The 25,774-nt window shown below is 31.1% G+C and overlaps 8 protein-coding genes across 10 annotated transcripts; 3 read left to right on the top strand and 5 right to left on the bottom strand.

Annotated features, from left to right (window-relative positions):
* The first annotated feature begins 4 nt into the window (after positions 1-4).
* LOC111427186 (RAS oncogene family member Rab10) lies at positions 5-4,817 on the top strand. The gene is made up of 4 exons (XM_023062188.2): positions 5-387; positions 592-791; positions 840-929; positions 985-4,817. The coding sequence occupies exons 1-4, from the start codon at positions 261-263 to the stop codon at positions 1,174-1,176; spliced, it is 609 nt and encodes a 202-aa protein (XP_022917956.1). The 5' UTR covers positions 5-260; the 3' UTR covers positions 1,177-4,817.
* LOC111427187 (dynein axonemal assembly factor 11-like) lies at positions 4,712-6,231 on the bottom strand. 2 transcript variants are annotated; one of them, XM_071194016.1, is made up of 5 exons: positions 6,169-6,231; positions 5,814-6,116; positions 5,656-5,717; positions 5,009-5,607; positions 4,712-4,959 (listed from the first exon to the last, which is right to left on the bottom strand). In XM_071194016.1, exons 1-5 carry the CDS (start codon positions 6,176-6,178, stop codon positions 4,833-4,835), a joined length of 1,101 nt encoding a protein of 366 aa, XP_071050117.1. In that variant the 5' UTR covers positions 6,179-6,231; the 3' UTR covers positions 4,712-4,832. The 2 variants fall into 2 exon arrangements, with proteins under 2 accessions (XP_071050117.1, XP_022917957.2); XM_023062189.2 differs by having other exon boundaries at positions 5,656-6,116.
* A 12-nt stretch (positions 6,232-6,243) lies between these two features.
* On the bottom strand, positions 6,244-11,225 carry LOC111427521 (TOM1-like protein 2). Of its 2 annotated transcripts, XM_023062708.2 has the most exons (8): positions 11,009-11,225; positions 10,578-10,825; positions 10,318-10,521; positions 9,627-10,122; positions 9,434-9,575; positions 9,299-9,377; positions 9,078-9,128; positions 6,244-7,412 (listed from the first exon to the last, which is right to left on the bottom strand). In XM_023062708.2, exons 1-8 carry the CDS (start codon positions 11,070-11,072, stop codon positions 7,239-7,241), a joined length of 1,458 nt encoding a protein of 485 aa, XP_022918476.2. In that variant the 5' UTR covers positions 11,073-11,225; the 3' UTR covers positions 6,244-7,238. The 2 variants fall into 2 exon arrangements, with proteins under 2 accessions (XP_022918476.2, XP_022918477.2); XM_023062709.2 differs by lacking the exon at positions 9,078-9,128.
* On the top strand, positions 11,154-18,528 carry LOC111427520 (dynein regulatory complex subunit 3-like). The gene is made up of 8 exons (XM_023062706.2): positions 11,154-11,298; positions 11,358-11,597; positions 11,655-11,938; positions 11,988-12,160; positions 17,219-17,567; positions 17,629-18,024; positions 18,080-18,219; positions 18,290-18,528. The coding sequence occupies exons 2-8, from the start codon at positions 11,441-11,443 to the stop codon at positions 18,426-18,428; spliced, it is 1,638 nt and encodes a 545-aa protein (XP_022918474.2). The 5' UTR covers positions 11,154-11,298; positions 11,358-11,440; the 3' UTR covers positions 18,429-18,528.
* On the top strand, positions 12,478-16,376 carry LOC111427519 (ATP-dependent RNA helicase pea). The gene has a single exon (XM_023062705.2). It carries the CDS (start codon positions 12,658-12,660, stop codon positions 16,306-16,308), a length of 3,651 nt encoding a protein of 1,216 aa, XP_022918473.2. The 5' UTR covers positions 12,478-12,657; the 3' UTR covers positions 16,309-16,376.
* Positions 18,244-19,828, bottom strand: LOC111427522 (enoyl-CoA delta isomerase 1, mitochondrial-like). The gene is made up of 4 exons (XM_023062710.2): positions 19,326-19,828; positions 19,124-19,270; positions 18,725-19,072; positions 18,244-18,666 (listed from the first exon to the last, which is right to left on the bottom strand). The coding sequence occupies exons 1-4, from the start codon at positions 19,554-19,556 to the stop codon at positions 18,556-18,558; spliced, it is 837 nt and encodes a 278-aa protein (XP_022918478.2). The 5' UTR covers positions 19,557-19,828; the 3' UTR covers positions 18,244-18,555.
* Positions 19,829-20,584: 756 nt separating this feature from the next.
* Positions 20,585-21,767, bottom strand: LOC111427599 (enoyl-CoA delta isomerase 1, mitochondrial-like). The gene is made up of 4 exons (XM_023062814.2): positions 21,438-21,767; positions 21,232-21,378; positions 20,826-21,173; positions 20,585-20,777 (listed from the first exon to the last, which is right to left on the bottom strand). The coding sequence occupies exons 1-4, from the start codon at positions 21,660-21,662 to the stop codon at positions 20,655-20,657; spliced, it is 843 nt and encodes a 280-aa protein (XP_022918582.2). The 5' UTR covers positions 21,663-21,767; the 3' UTR covers positions 20,585-20,654.
* Positions 21,768-23,243: 1,476 nt separating this feature from the next.
* On the bottom strand, positions 23,244-25,673 carry LOC111427310 (ubiquitin domain-containing protein UBFD1-like). The gene is made up of 6 exons (XM_023062389.2): positions 25,576-25,673; positions 25,024-25,296; positions 24,562-24,713; positions 24,386-24,508; positions 24,133-24,321; positions 23,244-24,080 (listed from the first exon to the last, which is right to left on the bottom strand). The coding sequence occupies exons 1-6, from the start codon at positions 25,586-25,588 to the stop codon at positions 23,967-23,969; spliced, it is 864 nt and encodes a 287-aa protein (XP_022918157.1). The 5' UTR covers positions 25,589-25,673; the 3' UTR covers positions 23,244-23,966.
* Positions 25,674-25,774: the final 101 nt, after the last annotated feature.

Genomic DNA, 25,774 nt, shown 5'->3' with positions numbered 1-25,774 from the left:
AATTAATACGTGCAGTGATAACTTGTAATAAAATAGAAGTGGAAATGTACAGTGTATCGAAAAATAAGACTCGTATATATTTTACATTCCAATTTTAAACATTAATCGAAACAAGTTTAAAAGAATAGTATTTTTAGTGTTAGTATATTGGCTATACAAAAGTAACTTTTCGTGTCATCCTGTTTGGGATGAATATAGCTGTATAAAAATTTAATAATTAAACGTCAAAGAATCCCAATTATTTAGTTAAGTGTAGTAGAATGGCAAAGAAATCGTACGATTTACTGTTTAAATTGTTATTAATTGGTGACTCTGGCGTGGGAAAAACGTGCATACTGTTTAGATTTTCCGACGATGCCTTTACAACAACATTTATTTCAACGATAGGTACGCATAACCTTTGTTCCTATTCTTATTTTTTACGTTTTCTTTTCGTCGTTTTCTTAATTACTCGACCAAACGTAATTGGGACGAGATCGCCTCGACCCGGCTTAGAAATCTCATCTATTTTTGGCCGAATTAGCCGGATTTTATTTATAGAGGGTGAGGTCATTCGAGCGCCAAATTTAAAAATGAGTTTCCTAATTTCAGGAATAGACTTTAAAATAAAAACGGTCGAGTTAAGGGGGAAGAAAATTAAGTTGCAAATATGGGACACTGCAGGCCAGGAAAGGTTTCACACCATAACGACATCTTATTATAGAGGAGCAATGGGAATCATGTTGGTTTACGATATTACAAATGAAAAAAGCTTTGAAAATATTGTCAAATGGTTAAGGAATATAGATGAGGCAAGATAAAACTTTAAATATTTATATTTATTAATTAATTATTTGTAGCATGCTAATGAGGATGTAGAAAAAATGATATTAGGAAATAAGTGTGATATGGATGACAAAAGGACTGTAAGCAAAGATAAAGGTGAAGCTGTAAGTAAAATTTTGTTGTAAGTGTAAAGAAATCCTATTAATTTTTTTGAATCAGATTGCAAGAGAACATGGAATTAGGTTTATGGAAACATCGGCAAAAGCAAATATAAACATAGAAAGAGCTTTTAATGAATTAGCGGAAGCTATTTTAGATAAAACTGCAGGTAGAGAGCCAGGCGATCACATTGATAGAGTAATGGTGGACAGAAGACAACCTAGTACTTCAAAATCATGCTGCAACAATTAAGTAGAACAAGAAATTAATTTATAAATTCAAAATAAACACACACAAAAATACATAACAAAACACATCTTAAACCTTGCTTAATGGAGGAAGGTCGTCGTACATATTCAACTCTGTATCATAAAAAGTGTATAAAAAAGTGAACGAAAATAACCATTAACTGAACTAGAAATAAAAGTGTCTTGCGTCTCTTGCTTTAACAAAATTATCACCAAAATGATATTGACTTTGTAGTAGTCCCACAAGTAGTTTTAGGTCGTGACAAAAGAAGTTAAATGTCTTTGTATAATCTTATAAATAAAAAAGAAAAATTGAAAAAATATTTAAAAAAAAAGTATATTGAAGCTATTTTCAAATTGATTTCTAATTTTACTAGGGAATATTTCTCCAAGTTTCATTTGAGGCTATTAAAGGTAGATTTTAAATAATTATTATACAATTTTTTTCCAACTGATATAATAATAATTGTATATTGATTTCCATAGAATGTTACAACAATTAACTTCTAACAAATGTTGATTGAAATAACATAAATTTGAAGGATTCTTTATATACAGGATGATTCGAAATAGAGAAATGTTTTAGTTTGTGTTAATTAAAATCTAATTGCGTGGCTTATTACTAATTCAGTGAAAACTTTGACCATTTTCTAAGCAATCTGAGAATGAAGTAATCTAGAATTGATCCCATAATACTCAATTTTTTGTTATATACTTTATTTCAAATGTTCAAATCATCTGTATATAAAGTCACTCAATTATCAACTTTGTTTTTTTATGTTAAATTATTTTCTAAATATTATAAAGTTTTTAAGTAATCTGATGAGAAATAAGTCTGCGAAGTAAATGTGTATTGATATATTTGAATTTGTTATCCTCATTAAATTTATGATGGACAAAATGAAAGAATAACTAAAACCGAAACGGCCTTATATATTTAACTGTATGTAAGGAATTTACTGTTGCTTGATGTCCAATTTGTTATGAACCATACATACAAAGTTAAGGTTGAGTGCTGGTCTAATTAGTCATTGTATGGAACGTCTGGAGTCTCTATAAAAATCTAATTGGGAGTTGATCAGTATTTTCAGGAAGTATGTTTTATACGCTACATGAAATGTAGCATAGTTTCAGTCATTCTATAAAAATTTTGCCTTTATTTGTTTGTGGAATGTACACTATTATATTTTAATTGTTTATCAACACATTTTTATTGTTCATAATCATGTTACTAAATTCGTCAGTGATCAACTCTCGTTCTAGTAAGTTATTATGTTGTTGCCTATTTTATAATCTGTTTGTTTTCTTGCAGAAATCCATATTTTCTACAAAGCCTTGCATGGCTTTTTGTGAGCATCATTATGCTCCTTATCAATATTATGTTTCATACCAGTGAGTACCAAGGATTCAAAACAGATAATTGACTCGCTTCCTGATTTATCAGTTTACTGCGCCTTTTTGATTAATATTGAGGTTGCTATATAACAGATCAACCTTAGGGTCACTTCCTAAAACTGCTGTGTTGTTCTTTCATAATGCGTTCGATCTGAACCATCCCTGAAAACATTTCTCATTTATTCTTTCTGCTGTTTTTGTATCAAGAACTTGACATGTAATAATTAATGATATACTAACGTCGTGGTCATACCATATCAATGATTAATTGAGATCTTGGCCCAATTGACAATTCTTGGCTTGATATACAATAGTTATTACTTTGTTGATCTTGAATTTCTACACCATCAACAGCAATAGTTATTTGTATACAAAGGTAGTTTTTTTTTATCTACTACATTGTCTTTGTATTGATTTTGTTTTATCAAGGCTTGAATATAGGTTAAAAATTGATATAGTAACCTCTTGGACCTAATTAAAACATCTCGGTTGCAATCCGTCTGCTATCACAACAATAAAACATCACGGACTTTGATTCTACATCAAGTTCTACATATAAAATAGCTATTTGTATGCCAAAACCGCGGAGGTCTCAAATGAAACGCCTCGGCTACAAGCGAGCTCGATTACAACCTTTCAAACATCAACTAATTATGAAGCTTCGCGGGAATCGTATGCAATAATAATTGTTTCTATATCAAGATGTTAAGATACAAAGTCTTACTTCCAATTGACTCGTCTCGGCTAATAACCCTTCGCCCTTGATATACAATGAATATGTCTAACAAGATTTCGGTATCCAATAGTTATTTGTATGTCAATGTTCTTCTACCACCAACCAACGATATATCTTTCGCAACCTTCGCATACAATAAACATTTCTATATCTAGACTTTGTCTTAATTAAATGCCTCAACCATATAAGCTTGATATACAATAGATATTTCTACATCAACAATTTGATACATAACAATGATTGAGACTCAGAATTACATTGTAACGCTTCCGTTGGGCTAAGTACTGATTAAAAATGAATTAAATGATCGTAAATTAGAAGTAGCAAACATTTTCATGGACCTATTTCTCATCAAAGTATCTATTTTTAACATATCTTTTATTTGCAGTTTACTAATAATTAATTTGAAGAAAAAAATGTGTAATAATTAAAAAAAAATCTGTATAAAATAACATTGTTAACTATCTCAATAATTTTTCTTTCTCGTTTTAACAAACGATGTCGCTTAGTGTGCAAATTTCGAGTCTATCCTCTGGCTTTAGCTATTACTAGAAATAAATTTCTTTCATATCATCTTACCTAAGAGTGTGAATTAATGGGTTTTATTTTTTACTACGTTAAGATTTTTCCTGCAATAATATTTCCATAAAAAAGACTGCATTGTTTCGATTCGTTTCAAAGAAATGATGCATTTATTAAATTTTTTGTCTAATTTACACTTTTTTGAATTTTTATTAATAAATAAATGGTTGTGTCTTCGTAAAGATATCACTAAAAAATTAAATGAATCTGAAACTACATGAAACACTTTAATGTTCTTAACTAATGTTAAATGCAATTGTTCTCGTGCAATGGTAACATTTTTCGAAAGATAAAAACGACATTCCATCTCCCAGTATCTACATTATATCACCACCACTTTAAAAATTGTTTATAAGGAGTCAGTTACACAAATCGAACGTGAATTTGATAAAAAAAATATTAATCCTTAAAATGGATAAGATCTGATTAATTATGCTTAGAATGTTGTTAACATGCGTCGTTTTGCCATTTCCCTATATGTACTTTTTTTTGAGTCCTACTAGAAAACTTAGTTGAGTTTAATTATTTTAGACATTCTCGAATCGATGTAAAGCTTCTTTATTTTAATTATGGGTTAATTTTTAGTTTTTAATTGTGATTGGAGATGTAATTAAATTATGTTGTATTTTTTTTATTTTAAGCATTGTAAAATGGAATGTTTACGGTGAACTTTTTTTTCTTATGTAAATCCATAAACAGCATAATATTCGAGCTTATACCAAAAATTTGTTTTATTTTATTCCTAGGTAAAGTACAATTTTTTTTGTTGAGATCCGTAATGAAATAATTTTTAAAAAATTGTATTTTGTCCATCATTATTCATGTGTGAATACTAATTTAATGATTTATTTCATTGTGAACATACAATTTGCGCTCTTATAAACTGTACAAATTATATACGTGCTTTTTTTAAATAAATTACTAAAAGTAAATGTAATTAATTTTAATTATATATATTCTAATGGTGGAATATCTTCGTTATTGATAATTTCCTGAATTTTCTTTGATTTTTCGATTATTTTACTGAAATCCATTGAGTCATTTTCAGGGTTTACATCAAGAAACGTTGATTCACTAAAAAAATTAAATTAAATTATAAGCTTAAAATTCGAAAATTTATTACTTCTTTTTTTGCGGCTTTGATTTTTTTATTTTCTTTAAATTTGATTCATTTTCTTTTTCCAATATAGGCTTATAACTAACTTTAGGCATTTTTATTACTAAATGCCCGGTAATTTGCGATCTTTGAGCGGTGCTTTTATTTATATAAACCTCTTCAGATAAAACAAATTGAAAAATCTTGTCTTTGATCGACACTCTTACGTAAATTGGTTGGACATCGACATCGATTAAATTTGAGTCTAAATATTTATAAACGGCAATGTCCAAAATAAATTCTTTAGGATCATCGTCGATAAAAGTAAAATCTAATTTCGCTTCGTTTATGTTTAATGGGCGACCTTGTTTGTTATAAACGGCGACTTCCTTTTTTTTCTTTTTTTGTTTGTTGGTGTCGTCGGCTTTGCCTCTACATTTTCTTTGTCTTTGCGAAATTTCCCGTCTTGTTTCAGGGGCATTTTCGGAAGGGGTGTTCCAAAATTTTTCATCGGGAATCGTGTTATCAACAAGTTTTAGTCTTTCGATTTGTTGTAGCCTTTCGATTTTATATTTTTCTTGGTCTTTTAAAACGCCGGGGGTGATCTTATCCAATATTTGTTGAGCCTAAATTAATAAATAAACGCTTATTTATTAACACAGTTTGTTAATTACCTTAATTCGTTCACTTCTTGATATTTCGTTGCTATCAAGTTCTTGTAATTGAGGAAGTTGCGCTATAACATAATTTCTATAATTAGTAAAATCGCTAATGGGATTCCCCATCAAGAATAAATAACGCAAATCTCTGTTATTTTTTAAGGAACACACACTTTCGATGTCACCAATAAAGTTTAAAGTTAAATCTAATTTTTCCAAGGATTCACATCGCTCTAAATTTTCAATTTTTTCTATGTTGTTGATGGCTAGGTTTAGGTACTTTAAGTTTTTTAATTTTTGTAGGTTTTCTATTTTTGATATGAGGTTCGATTGGAGATAAAGAATTTCTAAGTTTTTGCACCAATTTCCGAGATGTTCGATTTTGTCGATATCTTCTTGGTGTAATGATAATTCTTCTAATGTTCCTATTATGAGTTCGTTGTGTTCGGATTTTTTTCGAACCAACTCTTCCGTTACTAATCACAAACATTATTTTAAAAATAAATAAAAAGGATTTTTTATACTTACTTTTAACCATTTTTGACAATGACAAATTTTCAAGTTTCTAGGTAAATACTTATTGATCAAACAAAATCAAAAAAGTTGCAGCATAAAATAAATATATTTGATATAACATCATAACAGAAACAAAACTAAAAATGAAAATACAATCAGTTCTTGTTACACGTTAAAATGATGTATTATAATATTAATAACAACCTATTCTATCAATAATGTAGAAAATACTAATACTATCGTGAACTAGATATTTTTCATTTAAAGATGGTTTATTACAAAATAATGCACTTTCACTTTTGCAAATTTGATATTATTATGTACCCCATCGTTAAACAATCATTTTCAATGATAAAAACCCTGAATTTAATTTTCTTTAACCGAATCTTTGGTTATTAATTTTTCTTTTGAGTAAAAAATTAATTTTGAAAACAAAAAATCTACACAGCCCTTAAAAAAACACGTCCATCAAATCAAATCTAAAACAGGGAAGTTTAAAACAATCCATTTCTAAATTACAATTTCAAGTATTGATTTAAATTAAATTCACAATATTATTTTTTTAATATTTCCATATAATTCTTTTATATGTACAGAGATTCCCACTAACAATCTCAATCGTATCTCCCACATCAACAATCGCTTCAGCGTATCCTTATGATTCATTTCATTTATCATACAATTGGAATGAAATATTTTACGTCAGTTACGTGGTCATTAAAACACAAAACCAGAAGAAAAAACTTTTTCTAAGTACAATGATACCGTCTCCTTTCTCATATTATATTATTAATAATATATCATCTTATTTCCTACGCGAAAACATAAAAGATATCTATTAACGTGTGTCGATAATGTTCCATTTGAACAAGAAACGGAAGCCGATTTAAAAACATTTATGTTGATTTGAAATTAATAAAGCTTAAGCATGAAATAATTAAAAACCACCTGTGACGACTTAAAATAATAATTATTTTATGTATTACACTTTGAGCACCTCGTGTCTACTTGCAAATGGAACATTATAAGCAAATAAGCAATGTTTATAGTGACATCTATATGTAATAATAACAACGGGATACTCATAGTGCAAAAAGTTCCTTCTCATCTTTAGCTTTAGGTCGAGTGCTAGCTGGATTTTCTATTGTTGGTGGTGAAGTGGGGTTGGTTATAGAAGGGAGAGATTCTGCTGCTGCTGCTCTTTCTGCTAAAAATCTTTCGAATTCACTGCTTGTTACCGTTTCTTCAGTTCCAGACTATTTAATAACAAAATAATATTAAAAATTAGAGATAAAATTTATCATAATATGAAAATATAAAGTATTTAGAAAAATGTATTAATTAAAATTTTAAATGCCCTCCATAAGATATTCAATGCATAACGGGGAAACACAAAAGATGACATTATCGGACAATACCGTCTTGGTAAAAGAGATGAATTAAAGCACCACCCACGACGATTATCAACATGGACAAGCCTAGATAATAAAGAACAAAGATGGAAATATGGTAACTGATGCAAATGAAATAGCGAAGGTATAAAGGAAGCACTGCTAAAGCTAAAAATTAAGCTCTAAAATAGAAACAGCTACTTGTACATAAAAAATTACAAATCACCTGGAATAGATGGGATGACTACAGAGAAATATAGACAAAAATATGGACCACAAGACAATGGATATCTGAATGGTGCGAATCACTGTTTAATTCATAAAAATATTTCAGCAACAGATTGCAACAATTACAAAACAGCTGCTTTGATACCACAAGCTAGCAAGACTTCCACAGATATTGGGATACCAAAGAGGATTAATGCCAAAATACAGTCTCACAATCAACCTCAAATTTAGCCCCTCAGCTCGAACATAACCATTTTGCACGCAGAAGTTCTTGCCATAAACTTCTGCAAGGTTTTGAACCTACAAAAGGGACAGAAAGGTGCATAAAACGTAGATAAAACCTTGTCGTTAAATAACTTTATAACCTATTTATCAAGTTTGACGTACAATTTCATAGCCGACTACTGAATTTTCGCTTATTTTATGTAACATTACGAAATACATGTCTTTAGTTATTTAAGTTTTTTATGAAAACGACAAAGTTTTTTTAAAAATAATAAGAGTAAGAAAAATTTTAGAATTAAATTCCACATGATTTGAAGTAGTAATGTATTAAATCCCCCAAAAGGTTAAAAAAATCTGTCAAAATTTGGGGTACCATTACCGTTAATTAACCCTTTGAAATGCCACAATTGAGTTCAATTTGCTACTAATTAATACTATTGGTACACTCATAACGTATACCAAATTTGGTTTTTCTAGCTTAATGTATTACCAAGATATTGAACATTTTAAAAATTTAAGAGCCAACTTTGAAGACCGACCTATAACTAATAGGCCCTATAATTAGGGAAATAGTAAGGTTCATCAAGGAATTACATTTGCCCTAAACTTTTGGAGGGCTAAAGTTAGAATAGATCTTATAGGTCGCGGAAACAAGAGGGGTCTCAGCCCAGCAGCAATAATAATAAGCTCAAATTGGCTTAAAAATGAATAAATGTTTGGAAGGTGACAATGATTGACAATGATTTTGCGGATAAGGACCATAAACCAAAAGGTATGAAATAGAATGGGTTGGGTTGGTAACCACACTAAAACAGTATCCTGAGTAATTCTTACAGGAAAAATGAGGTATGATGAAGAACCTGCCTGTGCGTCACCCGCTCTCCATGATACAACTAAAAAACGAATTTCCTTAAAAAAATTTTTTGTCAGTTCATGCACATTAAAATCAAGCATCATCACCTTGTGCTTAATGCATTAATAAATTTAAATAGTTATTTTAACAAAAAAAAAAAAATCATTTACATAATATAAAAAAATAACTTAATAAATAAAATAAAAGCAAGCAAGACAACTTACCGTTTCTCCTAACCAAGCCTCAATTTCATCGAATTCCGTATCGGGTGGATTCTGTACAACACAGAAGCCATTCTAAGCACATATACTAACAAATTAAATTGTAATAAGTAACGAAAAATCAAGTGATTATTCGAAAAATCTATTATAAAAGAAAATTTTTTAGAAAAATGTAACATTTGGTTAAATCATGCAATAACTGGTTCTTAACAAATATTTCTTACCCCTTTTCTTTGTTGAGTAGCAGCATTTAATCCACCTTGAATTTGGTCGGGGTTTAAATTATCTTTATATGTACTTCCCCTAAAAATTAATCACAAATTATAACAATGAATGTAATAATAAAATTTTTTAATTACTCTGTTTTCGATGTTTCATAAGTAGCCTTTCTAGATTGAGCAAACATATCGAAATCATCCCCGGCATCGCCCTGTGGTCCATTTCTAGCTGTAACAACGCCCACTTTAGCCAATTGTGCTGAAGCACTACTTTCAGAGACTCCTACAAAAAAAATTAATTTATTTCTCCCTTTAAAAGTTCCTTTTTGCTTACCTAATTTACTTAAATGCGCTGATAAATCATCACCATCATCACCTAAATCAATTAAACTATCATCACTTTTTAATGGAGCATGACTTGGAGCAATCGCTTTCGCCAAAACAGCCGAAGCTGATTGTCCTCCAGCCTCCCGATTTTTCTCCCAACGACCATAACGCAAAAAGAGATTATTTAAATCGTCATTAATCCTTAAAAGTTCCGCTGTCATTTCGTCATTGGATAATTTGCTGATTAAATCAACCAAACGATCCTGCATTTTGTGACAGGTCGCGTTTAATTCTTGGAGCAACTCTAATTCATCTGGTTGTTCATTGCCTGGTTGCATTTCGCTTAACATTTCACCCAAGACTACCATATTCGAATGCACAACATCAAGTTCCGATTGAAGTTTCGCTCTTTGGTCAGGTGTTAATGTTGCGGTTGCAGTTACTGGAGATTGCACATTACTTGGTCTTGCTTCTGTTGCTATTGGTATAGCAGGTTCAACACTCTAAAAAATTTATGTAATTATAATGAGGTTTTATTTTAAGAATGAATTTTTAAATAATTTGATCTAACTCATATTAGATAACATTACTCTAACACATTCCAATTTTTTATCTTAAGGATAAAAGGTTTTTCAATAAACTCGGATAGATTACAATTCGCAGAAAGCCACACCTTATCTATTTAAATAATATCTTACCCTTTGCGGTGTATGAATTGGTGCCATAGCATCAAGATCTGTGGGTGGAAATTCAATTCCCTTTGCTCTTAAATCACTATAAACAGAAACAACCCCAGCAAAATCAGGTTGATTTCTAAAAGCGTCAGCCCAAGATTGTATGAGGCTTAACACTTTTTCTTGAACAGCTGTAGGAGGATCATTTTTAGGTCCAATCAATTTTACCTGCAATAATTAATTATAAAAAGAAAATAAATCAGATATAATTTTGAGGTGGTTACCAATTCTTGTACAAAATCTTTGCTGCATACAAGTACATGGAATTTTCTCCCACAATTTTTAACACATGTCTCTAATACTGTTAAAGTATACATAACAACAGTATAATTTTTTCCGGCATTTTGTGTGAGTCGTTTGCGAATGGCTTTGATTGCATCTCTTGGTCCATCTTCCGTTTCATTTACCATATCACATATTTCCATATTGAGAGCCCAATTTTCTGATGCCAAAGTACCATCTGTAGCATGCTCTATAATATTTTTCAAATATTAATTTATAGTAAACGCAAACGATAAGAAAACAATGCGTTAATCTATTTTCATCTTATTTATCGGTATTTCAGTAGACACGCAATGACAATCAAGAAAAAGCATAGCGGTGTAAACATATTTTCGTTTTCAATACTTAATAAAAGTTATGCATCATTTCTTACCTATTCTACTGCCGACAGCCGTGGAAAACGGATTTCCACCTAGGGTATTGGAGAAAAACGACATTTTTTACACGTTTGCTATTATTTTGCAGTTTTTAGACGTTTATCACTTGATTTGTCAAAGTTGACATCTCATTAGGAAACATGAAAACACTAAACTGGACCAAAATTACTTTGTTGAGATTCAATAATCATATATACAGATAATATCAATTTATCTACAGATAAAACCACATTATCGCTTAATCCTCTTATTTTTTTAATATTATTTTATCGTTTACAATCACAAGGTAATGAAAAGTTTTAGAGTTGGTAACATTGTTGAATTTGAATTCTTTATGTTTCTAAGGTTATAATGACAAAACTTTAAAATTTACACATTTTTACATGAATTTTACTTCATTTTCATTATAAGAAGGTATTTCTTAAAATATGAATCCATGCACGAAATCCGAACCTCGAGTTATTGATCATCAAGTAATCCAAAAATGTTTGGAAGAACAAGTGTTAAAAGGTGAAGCTGGAAGATTGGCGTTGTTAGAAGGAATTCCATGGAATGAAGTTTTACAAGCTAGATTGGAGTTTTTAAGTTAATTTAATAATTAATAATCTAACAATTAGGTATAACGTTATCAAAATATTTTAGACATTCTACGAATTGATCATGTCTGGATGTTACCAGGATTGAGGAAATTAAGTTTGAGCAATAATTTAATAGAGAAAATTGAAAATATGGACGCCTTAGTAAATTTGGAAGAATTAGACTTGTCTTTTAACAGGATCAAAGCTCTTGAAAACCTGAACACATTGGTTAATTTACAGATTTTAACCGTTTTTGACAACCTAATCACAAAAATTGAAAACATGGACAATTTGAAAAAGCTTATGATTTTTAGTATTGGAAATAATCTTATTGAGGATAGAGAAAATGTAATGTACAAAAACAAAATTAAATTTTAATTGAAGTTTATTTTAACAGGTAATTTATTTAAGAAGATTTCCTAATCTAAAATCTGTTAACATGGCTGGAAATCCTTGTGCCAAAGAAGCAGATTTTCGAATATTTGCATGTGTTTTCTTGCACACAGTTGATTATTATGAGTATAAAAAAATTTTGGATGAAGAAAGAGAAGAGGGACATAGCATTTATCAGTAAGTTTATTTATTTTAATTTTTTTATTTATTATAAAACCAATTATTTCCAAAAAGAATTTTTTAAGTGGATAAATAAATGAAAAGTTATTTTGGCGCCATCTATTATTGATCTATCTCACCAAGTATTGGTAAAAAAATAAAATGATTATTAATTATTATGCGTAAATTCTAATTAAAAATGATATAAAAGAAGAAATAATTTTTTGTTATCGTCTAAACTTGTTTTAATAATATCTCATTAATATAAATAAAATTAGATTCATTTCTGTTGTAACTCGCGCCATCTATTGATTTAAATAACAGTTACCAATACTTCAATCCATAATAGCATAACAAAATGTGAGGTTACTTTAAAACTGTATAAGGTTTATGATACATAATAATTCAACGAAAATTGTAATATATTACTTACATTTAATTATAAAGTGAATAAGTAAAGAAGTTCGTAAAAAGTTAAGCTTCAAAATATTGAGGTTACAATAAAAACGTCAACAATGAACGAAATCGACAAATTGGAGCACCTTTCTTTGGTGTCTAAGGTTTGCACGGAATTAGAAAATCATCTTGGAATGAACGATAAAGATCTTGCTGAATTTATAATTCATTTATCAGAAAAACACAACACTCTTGAATCATTTAAAAAAGTTTTGGAAGAAAATGGAGCGGAGTTTTCAGATTCGTTTGTTGCTAATTTACTTCGTATAATCCAACACATGAAACCTTTCAAAAAACCGGGTACATCCTCAGATTTTAACGCCCCATCAGATTCTTTATCTGTTAAATTTCCGGGTTTAGCAATTCCAAATGAACCACAAAAACCTTTAACATTTGAAGATAAAGCTGATTCTTCTGAAGAAGCAGAAGGTGGAATTGATGATTTAATGGCGCAATTAGAGGCAGACGCCCCTTCTAAAAAGATTGAAAAAGGAAAAGCAAATAGGAGTAGAAACAAATCGAGGGAAAGAAGTAGGTCGGCAGAAAGAAAACGATCCAGAGAGAGGAGAAGGAGTCGTTCTAGAAATAGAAAAAAATCTAGAAGTCGTTCCCGAAAACGAGATTCCTCTAGAGATAGATTAAGAGATGATAGAAGAAGAAGAAGTCGATCTAGAGAGGACCGAAGAAGAAGCCGATCCAGAGAAAATCGAAGAAGAAGTCGATCTAGAGAAGATCGAAGAAGAAGAAGTCGTTCGAGAGAATTCCGCAGAAGATCACCGGATAGAAATGAAAAAAGAAATCGCAGAGAAAGCCCCGAAATGGAAGATGATCCAATTTTAGGTAAAATTTACAATGGAAAAGTAGCAAATATCGTTCCATTTGGTTGTTTTGTACAACTTGAGGGTTTAAAACGGCGTTGGGAAGGTTTAGTTCATATTTCTCAATTAAGAGCGGAAGGACGCGTGACTAACGTTTCGGAAGTCGTCTCAAGGGGTGGTAGGGTTAAAGTTAAGGTGTTATCAGTAACGGGGCAAAAAGTATCTCTCTCAATGAAAGATGTTTGTCAAATGACGGGTAAAGATTTAAACCCATATTCTCACGCGCCAATAGAACGTGAAGATAAAGACCGTAATCCCGACCGGCCAACTCACACAAGTACTTCAGTTTTGCGCCTTCCAGTTGGAATCGATGAGAATGAGGAGACGTCGCAAAAAAGGGTTACTCGCATATCGAGCCCAGAACGATGGGAAATAAAACAGATGATTTCTTCTGGATGTATCGATAAAAGTGAACTTCCCGATTTCGATGAAGAAACGGGGTTATTACCTAAAGATGATGATGGAGCTGAAGCAGATATTGAAATTGAGTTGGTAGAAGAAGAACCGCCGTTTTTACACGGTCATGGTCGTGCACTTCATGATTTATCCCCGGTTAGAATTGTTAAAAATCCCGATGGTTCTTTGGCCCAAGCTGCGATGATGCAATCAGCTTTGGCTAAAGAAAGACGCGAACAAAAGATGTTACAACGCGAACAAGAAGTTGAAGCTCAACCATCCGGAAAAAACAAAAATTGGATCGATCCGTTACCCGAAGATGATATTAAAAATACATCAAACATCCGCGGAATTGGTTTGCAATCTCAAGATTTACCCGAATGGAAAAAACATGTTATTGGCGGTAAAAAATCTTCGTTTGGTAAAAAAACAAATCTTTCGATTATTGAGCAAAGGCAATCTCTTCCCATTTATAAATTACGCGAGGAATTAATTAAAGCTGTCACTGATAATCAAATTTTGATTGTTATTGGTGAAACTGGTTCTGGAAAAACAACTCAAATCACTCAATATCTAGCAGAAGCTGGATTAACATCGAGGGGAAAAATAGGTTGTACTCAACCAAGAAGAGTAGCTGCAATGTCGGTAGCAAAAAGAGTCGCTGAAGAATTTGGGTGTCGTTTAGGACAGGAAGTTGGGTACACAATTCGTTTTGAAGATTGTACTTGTCCAGAAACTGTAATAAAATACATGACAGATGGGATGTTGTTAAGGGAGTGTTTAATGGATTTAGATTTAAAATCTTATTCAGTAATAATGTTGGATGAAGCTCATGAACGTACAATTCATACAGACGTTTTATTTGGACTTTTAAAACAAGCTGTTGTTAAGAGGAGCGAATTAAAATTAATAGTAACATCGGCTACTTTAGACGCTGTCAAATTTTCGCAATATTTTTTCGAAGCCCCCATTTTTACAATCCCTGGAAGAACGTTTCCGGTTGAAATTTTATACACAAAGGAACCAGAAACTGATTATTTAGACGCTAGCTTAATTACAGTTATGCAAATCCATTTGAGGGAGCCCCCAGGTGATATCTTATTATTTTTAACTGGTCAAGAAGAAATCGATACGGCGTGCGAAATTTTATATGAACGAATGAAAAGTTTAGGTCCCGATGTTCCCGAATTAATTATTTTACCCGTTTATTCCGCTTTACCATCAGAAATGCAAACGAGAATTTTCGAACCAGCTCCTCCAGGAAGTCGAAAAGTTGTTATAGCTACGAATATAGCGGAAACTTCTTTAACAATCGATGGGATTTATTACGTCGTCGATCCAGGATTTGTAAAACAAAAAGTATATAATTCAAAAACTGGTATGGACTCGTTGGTTGTTACTCCAATTTCTCAAGCACAAGCTAAACAAAGAGCTGGAAGAGCTGGGCGAACCGGGCCAGGAAAATGTTACAGACTTTACACAGAAAGAGCTTATAGAGACGAAATGTTACCAACACCAGTTCCAGAAATACAAAGAACTAATTTAGCAACAACCGTCTTACAGCTAAAAACAATGGGAATTAACGATTTATTACATTTCGATTTTATGGACGCCCCACCAGTTGAATCTTTAATCATGGCTTTAGAACAATTACATTCCTTGTCAGCTTTAGACGACGAAGGGTTATTGACAAGATTAGGTCGACGAATGGCCGAATTTCCGTTAGAACCTAACTTATCAAAGATGTTAATCATGTCTGTCGCTTTACAATGTTCCGATGAAATTTTGACTATTGTAAGTATGCTCTCGGTACAAAACGTTTTTTATCGACCAAAGGATAAACAAGCAATCGCCGACCAAAAAAAAGCTAAATTTAACCAACCCGAAGGAGACCATCTCACTTTACTCGCGGTTTATAACAGTTGGAAAAACAATAAATTCTCAAACGCTTGGTGTTATGAAAATTTCGTTCAAATACGAACACTTAAACGTGCCCAAGATGTACGAAAACAACTCCTGGGAATAATGGATCGGCATAAACTCGACGTCGTTTCGGCCGAAAAGAACACAGTTCGAGTACAAAAAGCGGTTTGTTCAGGGTTCTTTAGAAACGCGGCAAAAAAGGATCCTCAAGAAGGTTACAGAACTTTAGTTGACAGTCAAGTTGTTTATATTCATCCGTCTAGTGCGCTTTTTAATCGGCAACCTGAATGGGTAATTTACCATGAATTGGTTCAAACAACTAAAGAGTATATGAGAGAAGTGACAACAATTGATCCAAAATGGTTGGTGGAGTTTGCTCCGGCATTTTTCAAATTTTCTGATCCTACTAAGTTAAGTAAATTTAAGAAAAATCAACGATTAGAACCTTTATATAATAAATATGAAGAACCTAATGCTTGGAGAATATCAAGAGTAAGACGAAGAAGAAATTAAATAAATTAATTTGATGTAATTTTAAAGACTTGATGTAATTAGATTAAATAATACATATGTTTAACAAATATTTTTTAATTTATTTTATGCCCTCTGTTAAGATCCACTCTGAAATCGTCTTATTTACTCCTTTTGGCGCCTACTTCTCTTCCTTCTCTTGTGGGGTTATTATTATTGCTGCCGACCTGGGGGGAGCGACCTATAAGTTCTATTGTAACTTTACCCCTCCAAATATTTAGAGCAAATGTAGGTCCTTAATGAATCTTAGTATTGCTCCAAGGTCTTGTTCCTTTATGTCGGTAGGTGTCAAAACATTCTGGCAACACAATTACACGGTATATGTTCAGCCGTTTCTGACTCGTCGTTGCAAAATCGACATGTTTGATCCTTAGCTTGTCCAATGTGCAAGAGGTGGTGTTTTAAGGGCGCATGGCCGGTTAAGAAACCTGAGAGTGTCCTTAGATCCCCTTTGCTGAGACATAAAACCTGTTTGATTTCGTTTTGCGCAGTTCTACTCTTCGCTTGTCTATGACGTGGAAGTTCTTTCCAGCGTAAGACTACCTTTGAGGGCTCCCAAATGTTCATTACTTGTTCTAGGTGGCTTTTTTGTAGTTCACAACCGGGTTGGGATCCAATGAATGGCGTTCTCTCTCCATCATGTACCTAACGAATCAGAGATCGTTTCTTTTGGCTTTATTTCATCTAGAATTGTAGCTCTCTCCAATGGTGCTACATCCCAAATTGAGCTTTGGCATCCTTTAGAAACCTCTGGATGTTTTGTAACGGTGTGAGTCCTTTTCCGAAATGTGTTCGTTACCACACATTCAATCTTCACCTAATTGCATTATCTGCATCAAAAGTCTATACTTATTCAACATATTTTATTAATGTAATTTTTTTTTAAATATAGTAGTCTTTTATCAGAAATTGAAGAAGTAGAAGCTAAGCAGAAAGAAATCGATGATAAAATTGCGGCTGAAAATGCCGAATCTGAGTTATATGCAGACAGTTTTATTGAATTTTTGGGTAGTAACCATTTATTTGATCAAATGTTTGAAGAAGATGTTGATCTGCAGAGCTTAATGAAAATCGGTGACGATCCAAAAGATTTTTACACCGAACTTGAAACTGCTTTCCTCACTTATTGTCTTCAAATATTTAATTTTGGTCAAGAACAATACAAAATACGCCATAAGGAAGTGGAAAGTTTTATGAAAAATGTTAATGCTGCTAAGAAGAAAAGTCAACAAGAGAGCATTGTAAATTTGTATTTGCTTCTTGAATTTATTTAATTTTAATATAAAAAATTTAAAAATGTAGGATCAAATGGAACAGTTTATAGTTAAAAAGAACAAAATTTTTTCAACCATAAAAAAGCTTCAAGAAGATGTTGATAATCGAGAATTAACGATCGCCGATTATAATCAAAAAGTTTTCGATTACGGCGAGCAATATTCTTTGTTAATCCACGAAACTTGGAAGACATTGATGGGTTTAGAAATGGTCGTTTATGAACAAATGGAAGATGTAAATCAAATTTTTGAACAAGCTTTAACTGAGATGATAAATACTTTTATTGAATACGCTCAAGGTGTTTTTGCTCAAATGAGAACCGCCGAACAAACTTATACCGAAAATATTAACGATTGTGCTCAACGATATATGACAATGACGAGTTTAACACCCGATTTTGTTATGCCTAAAGAACTAAAAACGGTATGTAATGATTTATTAATTAAATAAGATTCATTTCGATCCTATTTTTAAATAGTTGATGTCTGACAAAGATATATTAACGAACAGTTTGGGTGCTTCACATGATATGCACCTTCTTGCAATTGATAATCGAGAGGATCGCTTGGTGAATAGAGCCAAAAATTGGTTAAACGGATTAGTAAGTAATCTTGCAAAGTAAGTTTTATGAAAAAACATAAATACAAATTCAACTTTCTTTATTTAATTATATCAATTTCGATTTTAGAGATGAAATAATAAGGAATAGAACAAAAGTGCTTGAAATTAATAACTACCTAGATAAACAGAGAGAAGAGTTTGATCAATTGGCTGCTTTAGAAGTAGGACCGCCTGTTGATCCTGATATAACAGCTGCTTTGAGTTAAATGGAAAATAAAACTGAGACAAGGAATATATTAATTTTTTTTAAAATTTTATATCAAAATTAATATAAAGTGTAATAATAAACGATTCTTTTTTTTTGTTTATATGCCAAATTTACTGAAAAAGTACTTATTTCTTTTTAAGAGCTTGCATATATTTTTCTAACCCATCTTGCACTTTTGGTTGAAAGACATAAAACAAAAACTTTTCTAAATCTTCTTCTTGCTCATCGCGGAGTTTCTAAAATAAAAATATTTAAAAAAATAATTTTAAATGCAATTTTTAAGTGTTAACTCACATTCACAAGATCGCCACGTAAAGAAGTTTTGGTAAATTGCCTTGCTAATGGATTAACTTTATCAAATCTTTTAAAAAATCCTTCAGCTTTAATTAATGCATCTTCTTTATTAGTAGCAATTTCATCTACTAATCCTATTTTAAGAGCCTCTTCTGTTGTGAATAATTTTCCTTCTGTTAAAGCTAATTCGGCGTTTCTTGTGCTGATTGTATTTTGCATTGATCCAATAAACCAAAATGGTGCAACTATTCCCAACTTGGTTTCATTCAATCCTATTGTGAATTTTTCTACCATTACACGGTATTCGCAACTCATCGCTAAGAGGCAACCTCCAGCTGGAGAGTGACCCTATAAATTAAAATGTTATTCATATTTGAATTTGGCTACTCATATTCTTACATTAATAGCTGCTACTGTTGGATAAGACGTATTAAATAAACACATCCAAGTTTCTTGTAATTGAGTCCAAAAATTTTTTACTCTTTCTTTTTCAGGTTTATACATTTCCATAATATCCAAACCACCCGAAAAAATTGTGGGTAAACTCTTAAAAATGTTATTAAAATAATTGTATTTTACCATTATTGTAAAAAATACTAACAGATGTTAAAATAGCACCCTTAGCTTTCCCTTCAAGACCTTCCAAAGCTTTATTTAAATCTCTTAATAATTCATAATTGAGTCCATTCACCGGCTTTCTATCCATGGATACAGTTGCTATTCCATTTTTATCGTTTATAGTTACACTTACTAAACTATTAGCACCACTATAATTTCTGGCACTTGCATGCCAATTCAATCTTAATGGTTTTAATAAAGACCTTAAAGCCATTTTGCTTTGAATTAACACGCGGTTATTGAATTGAAGAAGAAAACAACGGTTGGAATGAGTAGTAAAAAGTGATCATACAGAGTTCAATGTTCACAGATTTTGGGTTAGCGGTTACTCTCTGGACTGAAAGCCAGAAAAAGTAGATAATTTATTATCTGTTGCTGATATGCAACTATCTGTACATGTGTTTAAGATTTGGTGTTGCATATTACAAGGATTATTTTATTTAACGACGCAATTTAATTTTATAGTGATAAATATATTAATAATATTTTCTAGTTCTAGGTCAAGTGTTAGTTCTAGCTTTACACCAACACTAGACCGAGAACTGGAAACATTCGGGTTTAGCCGCACGTCTCTCAAGACGGCTAAACCCGAATAATTCTAGTTCTCGGTCTAGTATTAGTTTTACACTAGCACTATCACTAGAGCTAACACAAGACCTAGAACTAGAATCATTCGGGTTTAGCCGTCTTGAGAAACGTGCGGCTAAACCCGAATGTTTCTAGTTCTCGGTCTAGTGTTAGTTCTAGTTTTATACTAGCACTATCACTAGAACTAACACAAGACCTAGAACTAGAATCATTCGGGTTTAGCCGTCTTGAGAGACGTGCGGCTAAACCCGAATATTTCTACTTCTCGGTCTAGTTTTAATTCTAGTGACAGTGGTAGGTAGCGCTAGTTATGTTGTATATTTTTATTGAACTAAAACTGGAACTAGAAAATATCTGAAGACTAAAAATGTCTAAAGACACACAGCTAAACCCGAAACTTTCTAGTTCTAGTGTTAGTTGTAGTTTTACACTAGTACTATCACTAGAACTAACACAAGACCTAGAACTAGAATCATTCGGGTAATGAATTTTTTTAATTTTTGCTTAAAACTGACCAATAGCAACCTTTCTTTTTGGCGCTTCAATTTGAAAACACTCCTCCGAATTAAAAAATTGAGTATACAAAATTAGTAGATTTTCTAGGATAATTAACAAATTTTAAAGGTAACATTGAGGTTAAAATAAAATTTGAAACTGAATTTAGAATTCTTAAAATCATTAACAAAAATATACTTATTATAAAAAAATAATAAATTTTACTCAATTATTTTTTAGCCTTTTTCTTCTGGAGTGCTTCAAGATAACTTTCAATAACTTTTTGTATACTATCTTGGCAAATAAATGAAACAAATTCGTTTGTATCTTGAAGTTGCTTCTTACGAAGATTCTAAAAAGAAATTCATAAAATTTGATGTCATTAATCTTAATTACTTACAGCAATTATATCTTGGTGTAAAGACATTTTAGTAAGTTGTCTTGCCATTGGATTGACGTTATTAAATCTCTCGAAAAACTTAATAGCTTTACTTAAAGCTTCTTCTTTATTTGTAGTTTTTTCGTTAACCAATCCAATTTTAAATGCTTCTTCTGTAGTGAATAGTATACCGGTTGTTAATGCAAGTTCAGTTTCTCGATAACCAATAAGACATCTCATAACATCTCTTACCCAAAACGGTGGGACCAATCCCAATTTGGTTTCATTCATTCCAATTATGAAGTTGTCTACCATGATACGATATTCGCAACACATTGATAAAAGACAACCTCCAGCTGGAGAATTACCCTAAAAATTTGTATTTTCAAAAATATTTGATAAATAAGATATATTAATTTTTGCTTACATTTATTACTGCTACAGTTGGGTACGAAGTACTAAGTAAAGTAACCCATACTTCTTGTAAAGTACTCCATAAAGTTGCAACGTTTTGTTTTTCAGGTTTATACATTACATTTATATCTAAACCTCCTGAAAACACAGTCGGTAAACCCTAAAAAAAATTTAAATAGATGATATAACAAAGTTAAAAGGATATGAGTACCTACTAACAGATGTTAGGATAGCACCTTTAACTTTTCCTTCTAAATTTTTAAACGCATCATTTATTTCAGTTAAGAAAGCCGCGGTAAGCACATTGATAGGTTTTTTATTCATAGTGATTGTTGCTATTTTATTGTTATCTATTGTAACGTTTACCGCATTGTTTGATCCACTGTATGTTCTTGAGAATAATAATCTATTTTGGAACGGTCTTATAAATGATCTTAAAGCCATCTTTAAAATATTTCTCTAAGCGTATAACTAGAGTATATTTTGATAAGGATTTAATAGATATAAAGAAAAGGTTCAACGGTCAAATTGAGGTTAAGATTATTCTGTGTTATAAAATGTATTATAAAAACAATGTTCATCAGTGAAATTGTAATGATTACAAAATCAATAACGGTTTTTTGAAGAAAATCTATTTAAATTATAGCATTTTTATACAGGTGACCACAAAGTGTGTAATCTCAATAAGATCATGATGAGTCTTAGGTGACCCCAACAAATTCACCATTGTAAGTACTCTGAAAAAGAACAAACGAGAAATTCCTCCACGAATGATAAATTCCAAGAACAGAGCCATAGGAACAAGCTTGTTTTGTTTTGATGGGCCAAAAACTGTGGTTTCTTACAAGGCAAAAAGTTCAAAAGTGGTTTTGCTACTGTATACTTGCCACGAAAAATCTGTCATCGATCAAGTATCCAAGAAATCTCAGATAATCGAGACCTACAATACCACAAAAAGGGCAGTTGATACTTTGGACCAAATGTGTCATCAAATGTCGCAAGACTAAACGGTGGCCTTTTGTGTACTTGTGAATGCATATGTCACTTACGTCACTAATGTTGTGAAAAGGGGTCAGATACCGGTTTCCAGAAGGAAATTTTGCTTGATAACCCACAGAATTATCGAGCCATGGCTTCAACAGCGATTGCAGTACCCAACTTTGACTTGCAAACTCCGGAAATCTATTGCAGATGTCTTGAAAGTTTCGGTGCCTGACAGGGCCTTCTTCAAAACCTACCATGAATAAGTCCGTCAAGAGGAGGATGACACCTGTCTACTGCTGCCGCTGCAACAGGCTGATCTGCGCTGAACATCGCGGAAAGTGCTATCGACTGCGTTGAGGACTTGTAATTTCAAAATTTGACCTAAACATGCTTTCAATGATATATTTTGACTAATTGTATTCATTAATGTCAAAATTTGTAGCTGGAAGTATTTTTTATTACATTTTTTTCCAGTCGTAAGTTTTATGACAAACAGTAAGAACGCTTATAGCTGTAGCTCATCATTTAAAGTGGTATATATACAGCGCGTTTTTCTATAACAATATAGAAGAAACGATACATTTGAAACCGCCAAGAGGAATAACAACAGCAAAGAATAAAGTTTTAAAATTGATAAAAGCTTTATAGGGTTTAAAAAGATCATCAAAATATTGGAATAAAAGATTTAATACATTGATGATTGAACAGAATTTTAAACAATCAATGGCTGATTATTGTTTATATACAAAAATAGACAAAGAAACTTGAATATATATCCTAATTTACGTGGATTATTTACTAATAATTGGAAACAACAAGGATAAAATTGAAGAGATAAAAATGATTCTAAAAAGGAATTTTAAAATGAAAGTTGTTACATCAAATACCTTATTTGAAAAGAATATTAAAAGCATATAAAATGGAATATTGCATTAAATTCTAATTCATTTAGTTGTATATAACTTAATAACCACATAGTTATGTGAGCTCAAGAAATTATTATTATACAGGATCTTGGTGAAAAATTAAACAGATCTCAAATAATATAAATAAGTCTTTTTTTATTTAAATAATGTTTGATGTATAAATCACACTCATAACGCATAGTTTTAGGAAATGTCTAAACAAAAATGATTTCGCTCAATTTCTTAATCAAGCTTAACAAAGCAAACACCTCAAATTTAAAATCACGTTTTTTTGCGTTAACATTAAATTGTTAAGTATCACCCAAAATCAGAAATAATAAAACTTCAAATTAAGTATGATTACGAAAACAAGAATTAATCTCTTATTAATTTTTCTAATTCAATAAAAAATATAAACCGGAAAATTTAAAGAAATCATTTAATATAAAATTAACTTATCCACTTAATTTTCTTTTTGTTTAATATTAGCATTAAAAATTGATTAGATACAATTGACGAATTCTCTCACTTAAAATAAAAAACAGAATATAATAAGTAATAAATGAGAAAATGCCCTCAAACTGTAGCTAATCAAAATCACAAATATGAACAGCATTTTTTTTTAAGTATTATTTACTTCGTTCTCACTATTTTTGGTTAAAGTTAAATTTTGATTTCTTTATTTACTTAAAATCAATCGATTGAAAAGGGAGTTTTAGTAATATCGAATTTATTTCTTTTGTAAAGAAAATTAAAAACAAATACTTAAAATCAGAAAAGAAATAAAACTTTTTAAATCATCTCAAGAAAATGTACAAGTTAATAATAACCTTAAATAAAAAAATCCGATTGAGTGACATCAAAAAAGGCTCGTCCATGGACCTAAAACAGCATTTTTTATCGCTTCGATGTATTGCGCAGGAACCCAGTATATCCAATATCTAGATGCTTCAGTTGGTCCTAATTGAATTCCCTTAAAATAAAAATTCTAATTATTTAAATTGTTTATTTTAATATTAGTTTACCATTATGTGATATTCTTCGTGTTCGGCAATCGGTTCTGAGACGACGTTTTTTATTGAGCCCATTGGCAGTTTTTCTGTTCTTTCTTTTGTACTCAACCATAACTGATCACTTTCTAATTTAAATGTTAATCTTACTTTACCACCGTGTTTATTTAACATTCCGGTTAATGGACATGGTGGTAATCCCTCCTAATTTGATTCAAAAAAGTTTTCATCAATAAATTTTAACTCACAAATAATTTAGGTTATTTACATGACAATTTTTAATTCCAGGCATAACATCATCTGGCACCCCTTTATCTAAAACTTTCCGATGCATTTTTTGTTTACACAAAGGTTCTTTAACTGCACTAGATTTTTCTAATTCAACTACTTCCTAAAATAAAAACGATTATTATTTTATTATTAATCATTATTATTAATAATTACCTGTTTGGTAACAGAAGAAACTGCTAAAACATCATTTAATGTAGATCCAACCAACATTACTTTCGCACCTTTAGTTATTCCAGCACTTTCTAATGTTTGCATATCTTGTAATAATCCTTTATACATTAATTTTTGCATGGAATCTGGAACACCTAATACAGAAAGAATGTTTGCATATCAATTGTTTCAAATAATCATATTAGTGTTATCTTCCAAAATATTTCTATTTTTAAATACTTTCCACAGAATTACATGCTGATTAGGTTATGACTTAATCTTGAAATTTCATTTAAAAACTGACAGGTTAAACATCAAATTGACTTTTTAAATGTCAAAATGACATTTCTATAAAAAATTATATTTTAAATTCTTGGTTATGTTTAATATCTTATAAATATATTTTATTTTCGTTTTTAAAAATCTGTTTCTTGGTTTTTATTACTAATTAAAATGAATACAAACCCAATAAACCCTGTAGTTGTTTCTTAAAATTTGCAATTTTAGTATTGGCTGGAGCACTAACATCATATTTATTTTTGTTATACACGACTTTAACTTCAATGATTTCGCTGGGCGGTTCGTCCAATTGAACGGCAGTGTCACCGGCATCCGTCTTTGGTATTTTACACTCAGACGGCTCGAAAATATCACTTTTGTCCTCCTTGGAAGAATGGTTGTCTTTTGGTAGGGGATTTTCCTGTTCACACGTCGAAATCATTTCCCCTGAATCTGCAACTATTTAAAATTCGTAATTTACTAATACGACCTATTTAGAAATAATCCCAAAAAGGTTTTGTTTTATATGTGGCCAATCATTTTGACAGATAATAATGACTTGCAACCACATTTAACCCCTTCCGTCACTGTCACACAGAGGAGGTTATAATAAGGTGATGATCCGTTCGGAACGTGACAACATTTTTTAAACAAAATATTTAGTAATTTAATGCTTGTTTTATAAAGTTTTAGTGTTGTGATTGTATGTTATTTAACATTATAGATATTTGTACTTACCCGTTGCCTCCATTTTGCAACAATAAACGTGCAACCCATAGAAAACAGAAAGTAAATTTTATGTTGCTCGAAAGCGACATCTTATGATGACATATAATAACTCATTTAAGTAGAAATCTGTAATTCCTAATACTTTTTCTTGATTTTAAACATGAACAAAGTTATTTTTTAAGTACATTTGTATTATACGCTTATTATA

Source organism: Onthophagus taurus, chromosome 2 (assembly GCF_036711975.1).
Source record: "Onthophagus taurus isolate NC chromosome 2, IU_Otau_3.0, whole genome shotgun sequence".
NCBI lineage: Eukaryota > Metazoa > Arthropoda > Insecta > Coleoptera > Scarabaeidae > Onthophagus > Onthophagus taurus.
Note: the sequence above shows the minus strand (reverse complement) of the source record. Positions and strands in the feature narration are given on the sequence as shown.